We start from the raw sequence: 13,361 nt of genomic DNA, 5'->3' as shown, positions 1-13,361 counted from the left end.
TTTCTGCAGAACTAAGACGCACCTTTTGTCTGATGCTTTCGCACCAAACATCTCGCAGTTTTGTACATGTTTTTGCTCATGAGCCCATTTGGAAAGAAACCTCTCAGCGCTGCAGCCATAGAGGTGTGGAGGACCACTCCAGACAGTAACAGGCTTTATGGACACAGTACTATATGTTTATTCACAGAGGCTTTCTGAATATATAGCTGAACATGCAGCTACTGAGAAAGTCTCTTACATCTCACAGCTGTACATTAAAGCTCGCTTGATTGAATTAAAGGTTTATTCACCTTGGTTTTACCTTTTTCTGAATGCTGCTTTGAATACAAACACAAGGTGTCTCTTTGATGATGGAAAAGAAAAGATAATACTTAAACACACACACACACACACACACACACACACACACACACACACACACACACACACATATGCATTGCCAGCTAGTGTACAGACGCACCAAGTCTTGAAACACTTCAGCCTAGCTTTAGCTGTAGAGCCTCAAACTCCCCGAGGAGCAGACAGAGAGCCTCTGGCAGAACAAAACCGAGAGAGGAGAGTGAATCAGGAAAAGATGGAGAAGAACAGGTTATTTTCTGTCTCCTCTGCTCCTCAACTCGCCTTTTTTGTCCTCCTGTGAGAGGTAAGGCAGGTAAAAAACACGTCTTGTGACTGTCTGCACTAGTGACAAATACAGAGTGACATATCTTAGAAGAAATCCCCAATCCAGCATATCCCTTCCACCTAAACATCCATTACTGCTAACGCTCCGCACAGGTTTCTGCAGCGTCTTATTCAGCTGGGTATCCCTTTCCTTACATACAGTATTCATACTGACTTTAAGACTTTGGAAGCTTACACCCTCGTCTTTCTCTGCAATGTGCCAGAGACGATAAGGATTGCAAAAGACACACAGTTTGGCAGAAACAAATATCTAATTTATATCCCTTTTTGCACTCCACACAGCCTGAGACTGCAGAGCCGGTCTGGTTTCCAGCAGCAGGGCGGAGAAGGGCCACATGTGTCCAGGTAATTAAATTTTTAGAATAGGGGGACTCACACATCACTATGAACAGTAGCTGAGCTGCAGCTAAAAATAATAGCACAGCTGCTTTTTCTTTGTCATGTTGTGCTTCCGATGTCTAAAGGTCCATCCACAAATGAGGTGCCCAGAGTGTTTTTTTATTTTATTTACGTACGTATGCTGCAAAAAAGCAGCGACGATAACAGCCGAGGTCACCAGTTTATGCTGAGGATGAGGTTGCTGCAGCATTCACTGAAGCGGGAGAAGAAGGTGAGGAGTGTTTCTCAATTATAACATGCTCAACTCAAATGATGATTTAATGTGTTAGGCTGGCAATAAGGCAAAGAATGACATGTTGACAGATGGAGGGATCATTTCTGGCTTGTCTTTCTGGCCTCCTCAGAGGAGTTAATTGGCTTCAAGAAAATGGAGACACAGAGACAGGGGTAAGGGTTATGGAAAAGAGAGATGAGGACGGAGCGATAGCCAAAGATAGAGAGAAATGTGGAACGTGTGAATAGCCATGGGAGCACAGAGTGTGGAAAAGAGCAGCAAAATGAGAGGAGGAAGTGTAGCTGATTGAGAGGGGGGTAACCCTCGTTGGCTGTCACAGCAGTTTACACTCATTAGCAGAGCTCTGCCTTTGAAGCCCTTTATCTCCAGCGGCACGTTTCACAGGACGGGCAGAGAAAAACACACATACATAGACACATGCGTTCATATCGCACACACACTGATGCTTACTTACGTTCAAAAAGCACACACAAAGAAATAAAAACATATAAACCTACTCAGATGCATCCAGTCACAAATCACCCACACTAATCATTCCTCAAGTCCTCGTCTAATTATATAAGCAGTGGTTTCTTATGTAAGATGCTTCCCCTACGACTGACTATCCATTATGCATGAAGCCTTGTATTTGGTTCATGGTGACACATCCTACCTTCCTCCACAGCCTCGCTGTATCTGGGCAGACCAGAAAAAAAGGCCAAGAAGAAGAAAAAGAAGCTCGTGTAGCTGAGCGGAAACACAGCATGTCGTTGTTTTATTAACGTTCCTCATCAAAACCAGCTCACTTGGTTTCAGTTCTGTGGAGTTCAGTGAACCCAAGTTCCCTTATTAAGAACATGTAGATCCACTAATCAATCTTAATAATGACAAACAGACAGAGAACTAGCACCCAACTCTGTGTGTCTCCCCATCTCTATAAGCTATAAGCAAGCTAAAGAGACAGATAATTTTAGGTGGTGGAGACCAAAGCAGAGCTAAAAGGAGAGTAAATGTTTGACTTCAGACACTCGACTCCAAATTAATGCTAAAGTTGTGAAGCAGCTGCTTCTGTCTACTAACATTATTGTATTTGGATGCCCAAATGCAACTAAAATAAATAAATACAATAAAATCAACACTTGCATGTTTGAGTGCCAAAAATGATCCACACTATCTCATACTAAAAACCGGCTGGTCTCCATCACGCAGAATAAACAGGGGAGGAAAAACTGCAGACTGTTAACATAAAAGTTGTTCAGGTACAAACTGACTGAAGCACTAAATCATAGTAACAATGAGAAGGCAGCGGTTGTGGTAACACTGTCTGCTCACTCTGCAGAACACATGATGCTCCGTCACATTACTAGAGACCGTCTCGTTATTATCTTCCTCTCTGAGACAGAGCCTCGGGCTGTGTTTGTACTCGTTGGTGAAAGCAATGAGCCTCACATTGACTTTCCACAGCCCATTTCCCAAAAAATGTATTTAGCGAGATTTAGAAATGAACTCCTTCTTAATGGGGACTTAGGGACAAAAAGCAATTCTTTTCTACTTTGTCTGTGACAACAACAACAAAAAAACCCGTTCTTTTCTCTTAAAACTAGAGTTTTATCTAAATGTAGTGTTGTGCGTGTTGCAGCGAGGTACTATTCTAGCAGCTAAATCATTTTACTGGAAGCTTTTGACTGCACTGTTTTCATACTTTAATTCGAACAGGAAAATTGAGGTGAAGTCCCAAAAGCAGCAACACTAAAGTATGTGTAATGGGCTGGCTGAACAACAGCAATAAGCAATTGATTTAGGCAAGCTGAAACAAGCTGGGAAGAGAAATGAAAAGAGTGAAACGCAGAGAGAGGGAGGGGGGGAGAGAAGAAACACAAGAAACACTGAACATTTCACATCCCAAATCTAAAACTAAATCTAAATGTTCCACAGCCCTGTCATCATGAGCTGGAGCAGACTAATTGGAATATGCAGTGTGCTGTTTATCCATCATACTCAGACTAATCCATATAATAAGTGCTTCTGTATCCACTTGTTTAGCAGCACTTAAGCCGTCTTGCTGTTATGAGGTTATCCTCCCTATAGATTCATTTACTTTATCGCTTACATATATATATATATATATATAACTGTGATAGGTTCTCACCTCTTTTTACATAACAGTGATTTGACTGGCAGTCTGGAGATGTTACAGAAGCTGCCAGCTCTCACGCCGCGCCACATCGCTGAAGATCGACGGCATTTTAGCCTCACTGAAACTGTCATGTGTGATAATCTGGGGGTGTTTGTAGCCAGGGGCGGTCCAACACTTTGGTTCAGACTATTATTGAGTGGTGCAGACCTTTGCGGTCCCCAGAGGATGAATCATAATGACTTTGGTGGTGATCCCTGACTGTTCACATCTAATGCCACCCTTTGATTGTCATTTTCTGACATAAATGTCTCCCAGCCATCCCCGTTCAGCTGTAGACTCACAGCCGTGTTGTTTTATAGCTTTATAATGCAGAAAATACATCTCGGTACTTCTCTGACTCAACACATACAATGGACAGCTGTAATATTGTATGGCTAAATTCATTCTGCTATTCATTCCTACTCTTGATCTCCTTACTATATCACGTTATCCATCCAAGGACAAGTTTTATGACGTTGTTAGGAACAGATAAGATACTTGTCCCCTCCAGCTAAAGTCTTGATTTCTGCTTTCAACAGCCTTATATTTGAAACAGCAAGGGACAAATAACACTGCTGATTCAAGACACCACTGAATGACCTCAACTGCTGCTTGGCCAAATATAATGTTTGAAGGAACATCATCAGAGGAGGAGAGCAACAAGTGGTTAGCTCTGTAATGATCTTCTGTAAATGTAAATGTATGTATGTATAAAGGGAACAACCTGTATGCCTGCAATACACATAGATGCACCTACTATCAGCTAAAGCACATATACCTGCACGTACACAAAGATGACACCGTGGATAACTCAAAGCATTCCCATGAAAGAGGTCTTAGATGGACAGGCTGGAATGGCCTTGGTAACTAAAAGCTGTGATGATAATAGTAAGTCACCGCGCCACAGCCAATCCAGATCTGTAGAGACGAACCTCAGCGCTATAATTCAGATTCTTCCAGACGTCACCCACGAGAGAGTTTGCTCATGAAGACAGAACAATGCAGAGGAAACAGAGCAACAAACCAAATGAACGTGGAGACCTCCTGTGTCTCCTCTGTAGTCCCCCCCCCCCCCCACGGCAGGCCGAGAGGGGGCAGGCGCACAGACAAAGAACACGGTCAATTATTCACCACATCTTGCTGCAATCCATTACGCTGCATTTATTATACATCATATGGCCAGCGACATGCCATGCAAGCATGAGCAGCTACTCTAGCCTGCTGGAGTCAGAGAGGCTTCCTGCAATATATCACACAAAACTAACGCATTGGCACTGACATCAGCCTGGCAGCGAGCGCACGGGCGAGACCACACACACACACACACACACACACACACACACACACACACACACACACACACACACACACACACACACACACACACACACACACACACACACACACATGCAAACAGCACGCACAAGCTCTAATGGATACAAACATGATGTATGGCTGCTGCCAGTTCCATCACAGCGGTCACACAGGTAAAAACACTACGCCATGGAGAAGACACTTACACACACACACACATATCACCAGCGCCAACCCTCATCAACACAGACAGGGACCCTGCAGCACACCCACTGAAGTCTGCAGGAACTGGACTACTGTCTGGGGCTTTGTCTTTGCAGGCAATTTACCAGGCAATGAGGAGAACAATCCTAATGTGACACTTTAGCCATTGGCATTGTCAGTCAGGCCACCACTTTGGTCCAGACTGAGGGACTGTATCTCTCCAAATGATGAATGGACTGCTATGAAATTTTGCAGAAGTGTTCCTGGTCCCCAGAAGATGGAGCCTGCTGATACGGGTCATCCCCTGAGCTTTTCCTCTAGCCCCACTGTGAGGCTGACACTTTTGTTTTTAAATGAATAGCAACTTTTGGATGATTGCAGTGAAATCTGGTGCAGATTTTAATGGCACCCAAAGGATGAAACCACATTTTTCACGTATCCAGTGAAATATCTACTGGGTGGATTGGCTCTAAACGTTGTTCAGACATTCATGGTTCCCAGAGGATGAATCTTACTGACTTTGGTGATCCCCCTGACTTTTCCTCTAGTTCCACCAGGAGGTTGACAACAGTCAAACGCTGCCATGAAAGTTGGTTTAGACGTTCATGTTCCCATCAGGATGAATTGCAATTACAACTGACTGTTTATCTTTTAACCCCGACAGAGCCGCTGGCGGGGCTGCAGACTCTTGGTCTTGTTACAACTTCTATCCTTTGGAGAAGTTTAACAGATCTCACATTTCATACACTGTGGGCGAGGGAACGGGCAGCTTTACTCTCACAGTTTTGGTCAGTTAGCTGATGCTGTCAAGCAGAGGGTCTGACGGCGGGTCAGGGACTTTGATCAGTGGTGAACAACACTAGCGTCCAACAGGACTTCTCAAACGCATCGATCATGTGAGTGTCACGCAGCTTTGTCGCTGTCTTATTTAGTTTAATTAGTGTTTGGTTGCTTTTTTGAGCACACGGTTGGATGTAACAGTGAAATGAGAGCATTTCCTGTTGTTGCTGACTGGTGATGATTACGATGAAGAGAGAGCCGACTCACCTCCATACTGGTGAGGTTACAGCGGTGTGTCCCAGCAAACCAGCCACTGGTGGAGCACTGGTCGATGTCCACATCCTGCAGGTTCACATCCACACGAACGACACCCCTGCCGGAGAGAAAGAAAGGAGGTAAGGTTGAGGAAATGAGGAGACGGAGAAGTGAGTTGGAGGAAATAGTGAGAGGGAAATCACAAGAGAAGATGGAGAGGGGGAAGAGATGAATGAATGGAAATGATGAGACGGCAAAATTGATTGAAAGGGGGGCATTAAAGTGAGAATGGAAGATGCAGAATTGGTAGATTGTGATACATGATAACAAAGAAGAGAAGAACAGAAAGGAATGTATTTAATGGGAATGTATGAAAAATAAAATAGGAAGAAGTAGAAGTGAGACATGGGAGAGGGTTAGCCAAAATGGTTTGAGGGAGGGAGGGAGGGAGGGAGGAGACGGTGGAGGCAGAGCAGGCCAGAATGAAAGAGGAGAAAATTAAAGAGAACGGGAAGAGTGATGCTCAGGGGAAGTGAGGTCAAGGGTGGACGAAGCAGGGAAAAGGTAACAGAGAGGAGTGAATGAAACAGACCAAACGTGGGAGCGAAAGTAAGAGTGACAGGAGTGAAAAGAAGAAGAGAGACGGGGAGGGGGAAGAAGGCAAAGAAGAAAAACAAACAAACAAGCAGAGGCAAGGTTGACGTTTTAATAAATACTAGCAACAAGGTTACGCCCCTTCTCCCCAGACTTTAGAGATGCCCTCTGATTAAGAAGAGGACACACTGCAATATCAAGCTGTCTCTCTGATAGCAGCTGTTGTTTTCAACCAAAGATGAATTCACATTCTGCGCTCTGATGTATTTACAGCAGAAAAGATTCTGCACCTGATCGAGTCAAGATAAACTACAGATCCCATGTTGATCATAATCAATTATGAAACTCATTAACGTGTCTTATTAAGGAGCTCTGTAGCACAGATGTATATATATCACCACACATATCCTTAAAGGCAGTGATTTCATTGCTTTAGCTTCTTAATATCTGTGAGTGCAGGCAGTTGTGTCTTTTCCTCGTCTTGTGTTTCAGTATAAAACTTCAGAGGCATTAATGATGCGTGCAGTTTTAAGTATTGTTCAATAACATTGCAGATGCGGTGCTTTCCCTACGACGGATTTCTGTTTTCTCTCTGCTTATAGACCCACAAATCTCTGCAGGGCGTTGGTGCAGTTTTAAGTTCAATACATTGAGGCTGCTGGTCTGTGCGGCAGTGAGCCATCACAGATCCACACTGTGAAGAGCACAAGGTGAGATCCCGGTCAGGGGTGTGATTATAATACAGCGTTGGAGGAAAAACTGCCTGGGACATCAACTGGTGGAGCGAAGTTCATTTCAGCTATTGCTGTTTGCTGCTCTCTCTCTCTCTCTCTCTGTGGTTCGGTGGACGGGCATGACACCCACTACTCCCATCTGCCTGCTGGGAAGTGGAACAAACAGCTATGGAGAGAAGCTTTGGACACCAACTCTGCTCAAGCACACAACCAGACCATTTCTGTGTGTGTGTCTGACTTGATTTTTGGGTCAGTGGTTAATGTTTAGACAAGTTACAACATTATGATTATAGTAAGGGCATGAAATAAACCTAAGACTATATAATGTATAATATATAAGTAAGCTTTGTAAAATCTGAGAACCATCTGTGGAGGTAACACAAGGCAGCCTGGATAGACATGAGGGATTAACAATGATATTTTGAGTTAAAATACATTTATTTATATCATAAATTGTCAAAAATAACAGAAAAGTGAGTTGTTTTACGGCGGCTTCGTATCATTAAAGCTTATTAAGCTAGTTTTTCTTTAAATTCTGGACACATTTATCCTTAGCGCTCCGTTGCTTCCCTGCACAAGGTGGATGATGTGATTTCTCCTTCCCCCTCTCCAGCAGCTTTGGTCAAAGTATTAAAATATTAAAAGTAAAATTAGAGCTTGGATCTGAGGCGAGGCACGGCTAAAAACATGAAAAGCCTCACGGTACATTAAAATTATGAGTCAATATTAGTGTCTCATCATAACTTTGGCTTAGTAGCTCATAAGAGTATTTTAATTTCATATTTTCCTTCCGTGTCAGAAATGGATTGCCATGATCATCCTTCTCCGGGTGCTTTTGTTTTCCCTGCTGAGCAGATCAGCTCGACGTGCCCTGGACGCTGTTCTCTGGAGGTTTTGCTGTGCTCCTGTACGCAGGTGAGGCTGAGGTCTGCTACGTCTTTGTGGCTCTGATGTACAGATGTCAAACTGGTACTCGTTGCACCTTTGAAGCCTGAAATAATCACATCACCTTCAACAGCTGTACTGGATGCAAACTGAGCAACAATCCTATATAAAAGAATCAGCTGCTGCGTTCTCTTTATGTAGGCTGAGTTCTGAATTTGGCCCCCGAGGGCCTCTGAGAAAGGAAGAAGACATGAGAAAGAAGTTGCTTTGAGCTAGAAAGTAGAAGACATGGTGGAACTGACTCCATCGTCTACGCCAGCTTATGCTTTTTCTGTCTGGAGCAACTTTCTATTTTTAGAAATGTCATCACAGGCCCGAGATGAGTGGAGGAACCCGCAGAAAAGTTGCACACCACAAGTCACATTAGAGGAGGAAGAGAGAGGAGGAAAACAGCATCCGGCTGCGTGGCTGCAGCCAGTTTGTTACTCTGTACAAGACACTCTGGTCGGAAGCAAACTAAATCATTCCAAGAAAATGAATTCTTCATCTTGGCAATAGTAATTTGACAAAATAATCCCAAATCAAAGTCCACTTACTACATTTTTGGACGATACACTCGTCATCAGCAGATGGTACAAACTGCTCGGCTGTCTTGGGGATGGATCTGTTGATATGAGAGCTCAGTAGCTGTTGTGTCTTGTTGTTTTCTTGTACTGACTTAGTATCAGACGTGAATCCTCGGGAAAAAGCAAGTAAGTGGACCTTGAGTTGGAATTTTGAGAACTATTCCCCAAGGGGGTCGAAAAAAATGAACTTTCAAGCTTCACGTTAAGCCAGCACGTAAGTCAGTAAGTTTCCTACTACATGACTTTACTTGCAGTAAAGAAGCAGTGAGACGTGGCTCTGTTGCTTCACACAGCTTTTTCTTCGTTTGTGAAAAATGTCACAATCATTTCACACTAACTCAAAGAGCCTTTTTCATCTCAGGTCCAACATTCAGTTGATTAATTATGAATTCATTCGCTGGATTGATTTAATGAAAGTTAACATTAACATTAACAAACAGCCTTGAAAAGCAGGCGGGTCTTCCTCTTCCCTCAGCTAGTGAAACATCCTCATCACAGAATGTTTCCCAGACTGGGTATAAGTCATCTTTGGAGACAAACAGAGCGTCAAAGCCAGAAATGTGCGATCAGTTACGGCAAATTGAGGCTGTGCTGTATGAGACAGTTAAATCAGACGTGAGCCGTCTCTCTTCTACACCACACAGCTTGTTGTGGAAGCTAAGACCACTGTGAACAGACACTGTCCATCCAGTACAAACCCCCCCCCCAAAAAAAGTGCCTCCTGGCAAAGCTCCACAGCCCACGAGTGCTCAGGGACACGTCAACAAGGTGGACGCTCGCCAACCTGAGGCCCAAATCACAAGCACGACACGCTGCTGCCCATAAACCACTGATGTGTCATCCACATTAAAATGTCACCCCCACCCACGTTGCAGTTGAGGTGGATTTGACTAAGCAGTTTTGCTGGAGGTGTAACTAGACGTGGGTGTGAGTCTGTGGTGAAGTTTTGGCTCCAAAAGCTCATAAAATGTTTAAAGGACGAACTTCTTGGACTTGAACTGAACAGCAGTGGACGATTTAGTGCACCTGAAATTCAGAGTGGCCTCATATTGCAGTTTGTGATCTTTCGTTGTTTATTCATGATTTAATTGATCTTCTGGAGACACTCTTGGACTGGAGCCATGCAATATGAGATCCTTGGGTGATGTTACGCACCTCGCCACCACACACACACACACACACACACACAAAGACAAACGCCAGCTTGTATAGATCCCTTCACCAACAAACCTGCTGCGTGAAGCCTGCAGTGTTCATTAGATGGTGGGATGCGGCAGTGGAGAGGCACAGCTGTGCTTTGACAGGCGAGCATACTAAATGAGAATGGTCTACCTGTGTCTGCGAAGCCTCTTTTACACCATCTGCTTCAGCATGGAGGCTGCAGTTGATCAGGATCCATATTTGCATGAGGTCTCACAGTGCATGACTGTCACTCAAATGTGGGACACTTAGCACACTGCTAATGAGTGTGAAGCTGGAGTTGGTGTTTAGATAAAGAAGTGTTGGAAATAGACTAAGATGATAATATGACATGATGTGATGTCAGGACAAACAGTAAAAGTTTATATTTTCTTTCTTTCTTTCTTTCTTCCTCTCACCTGAACTCTGGCGCTGAGTTGCTCTTCAGTCCATAGAAGCCAGCAGACAAGGTGAGCAGCCAGTGGGGCACAAACGCGCCATGTTCACACTCCAGGTACGGTGCCGACCACTTGATCTGGTTTTTGTCCAGAAGGTAGCTTCCACTCTGGGCTCCCGGTGCCTCCGGGACTTTCCTGTGCACGTGCGGTCTCCTCCCGTCCCTAAACTCGTGAAACCACTCGGACTCGGGGCTCCTGCTCTTCAGGTGCCGGTGCGCAGAGCCGGACAGGTCCTGCAGCACCACCTCCTTCTCCCTCCTGGTCGCCTGGAGGAAAACGTGGGGGCCCGGGGTCGGCGTGTCTGCGTGGAAGGTCACCACCGCCCTGTGGATTTTGGGGTCACCCTCGAGGATGCTCTGGACCAGCGCGTGGTACCAGTGGATATCCCTCCGCAGGGTTTGCTCCCGGGACCTGTTGTTCTGCAGGATCATGTTCAGGAAGTTTGTGGCGTGCGCGACAGTGTCCAGGATGCTGTGCAGGGAGTAGTGGGAGGCGACGTGGAGGCCGCCCCGCAGGCTGCTCAGCTCGTACCTCCGCGAACAGTTGACCTGCCTCAGCGCCGTGGAGTCCCCGGTGTGCAGGAACGCGGTCACCACCCTCGGCAGGTCCTCCTCAATTTTGTGCGCCACCACGGCGCGCTCCGTGGCTGGCAGCGCGTAGTAGTAGGTCGGGTGGTGGGGCGGCTCCCGGTTGATGTTTTGGGTGCTGAAGACCGGCGGGGTCTTCTCGTCTCGGTCATTATCCGACCACTCCACGTAACCGTAGTTTGAACCCAAAACGAGCCCCGTGTGCAGGAGCAGCGGGACCACCAGGAGAGCCATGTCGTTCCTTCTTACAGGCGCGGAGAAGAAAACATGGGCACTTGGCCACTAAGTGTGGCGAGCATAACCAAAACCACCGCGTCCCTCCTGCTGCCTCGCGGGATTAGAGACCCTCTAAGAAGCGCGCACCGCTGGATGTCCTCAATTTCACACCCATGGTCGAGCTGAAGACGATGGAGGCTTTCAACTTCTCATCTTCTATCCACGCACACTTTCCCTCTCCTCCCCTGCGTGTTCACAGCGTCACCCTCCAGCCTCCCAACTCACACAGACGCGCAGCACCGACTCCTCACCAGCCCGCAGTCCATTCACGTGAAGCGACGGTACGACGGAGCGCACGCCGGTCTCCTGCTGAGGAGGAAGAGGAGGAGGAGGAGGAGGAGGAGGAGGAGGAGGAGGAACCCGTGAGAGAAAAGCAGGATGACGAGGAGCGGAGCAAATTGTTCCTGAACTTCCGTCCCTCCCAGTGAAACCTTAATAGGCCACCTGAAGGGTTGTTTCTCACTGCCTGTCTGCCGGAGGTGGGCGGAGCGTGTGTGTGTGTGTGTGTGTGTGTGTGTGTGTGTGTGTGTGTGTGTGTGTGTGTGTGTGTGTGTGTGTGGAGGAGGGGGGGGAGCTGTCCGGTGCTGAAAGTAGCGCCAGTAAGAAGAAATGCGAGGGTGGTGGTGGTGATGATGATGATGATGATGATGAAGGGTTGTCAGTGATGAGGGTGGAGGAGCAGCCTGTTAATTACACTGAATCTAAAATTCCACTACAATAAAATGTTATTACAACTACGCACACACGCATAGTAATATCAGGCTGTATCATGTGTACAACATATGGCCACAAGTATGTAGACAGTGGTCCCATAAATATCTGATTCCAAAATCATGGGCATTACAGCTACTTACTCGTCTTCCTGAAATCTTAAATGCACGCACACTTACAATAATACAGTGGAAAACTAAACTTCTCTGCCGCACAGTTCACAGTTTGCATACTGCAGATCCACCCTGAAGCCTGTATTACTAATGAGGATATCAGGCCCTCCTGCTGAGACAGTCGTTAAGTCAGCAGTGCGGAGGACAACTCATCTTGTCCTTCATCACTGGTGATCAGGCGGAGAAGCTGGAAGAAACACGGCAAAGAAACGTGGCTGTTGATTGGAGGGTTTTGGGCAACATCATCACACATTTGTAGCACATCACAGGTAGAGACAGCGCTCCTTTTCGGCTTCTATTGCTTCATGGCATTTTGATCTGACAGAGTAACGCCTCAGGCCTCAGGCCTCAGCCCTGTTTGCTCTAAAATGCACAGCTAATGAAACAGAACACTACCAGACAACATTATTTGTACGAAGATGTGATTTCAAAACCGTTGCAAACAAAACTGCAGCTGCCACAAGGTTGGATGGACTGTGGTGTCTGAAATATCTCTGTATGTTGCAGCATAAAGCCTTTAATCAGTGGATCAGAGGTGTCCACTTACTAATGGCCATCTGCTGCTGATAAAAAAAGCACATACGCGTTGTTTTTGTTGTGTCCATCTCTGCCTTGCTCCGACTTTCTCCTCTTTCTCATCGGGAGTCAGCCCCGGACTGTAAATGGGCGTTGCAGCGTGCAGGCCGCCCGGGGTGACTGGCAGGCCGTTGCCATGGCAGTGGAAGGTGACGACCGCAGAGATCTCCCCATGCTGCCGGCTGCTCTTGCAGGAAGGTGAAGGTATCCAGCCCGGCCCTGCAGCATCTACAAGAAGACCCACGGTACGCACGTCACACACACACACACACACACACTCATCAATCTGCCAAATCAGCCCCATAGTTGGACATGTAGTAAGGATAACAGGTAATAGAACAGATAATACTGACTAAGTGACACATTAATCACTATCAACTCTTTCATTCATTTTGCACATTGTCTCAGATGACTAAGCAGCAGCCTCCAGGCCCGTCACAAGAAGGTGTGTATGTGGTGGAGATGGTGAATTAGGCGGAGGGAAAGAGACAGCATCAAGCAGTGAGGGAGCATGAGAGGGAAAGAAGCGAGAGACG

General features: G+C 46.1%; 1 protein-coding gene across 1 annotated transcript in view; it reads right to left on the bottom strand.

The window, feature by feature from the left end:
- gpr158b (G protein-coupled receptor 158b) overlaps positions 1-11,323 on the bottom strand; it is a 48,363-nt gene extending 37,040 nt beyond the window's left edge. The window contains exons 1-2 of the mRNA XM_070845491.1: positions 10,464-11,323; positions 6,039-6,144 (exon numbers count right to left, since the gene is read on the bottom strand). Coding sequence (XP_070701592.1) covers positions 6,039-6,144; positions 10,464-11,323 — 966 coding nt within the window. The remainder of the gene's footprint in view (positions 1-6,038; positions 6,145-10,463) is intronic.
- Positions 11,324-13,361: the final 2,038 nt, after the last annotated feature.

The sequence above is a fragment of the Pempheris klunzingeri genome, chromosome 15 (genome assembly GCF_042242105.1).
Source record: "Pempheris klunzingeri isolate RE-2024b chromosome 15, fPemKlu1.hap1, whole genome shotgun sequence".
Lineage (NCBI taxonomy): Eukaryota > Metazoa > Chordata > Actinopteri > Acropomatiformes > Pempheridae > Pempheris > Pempheris klunzingeri.
This window is presented reverse-complemented; position numbering and strand designations above follow the sequence as displayed.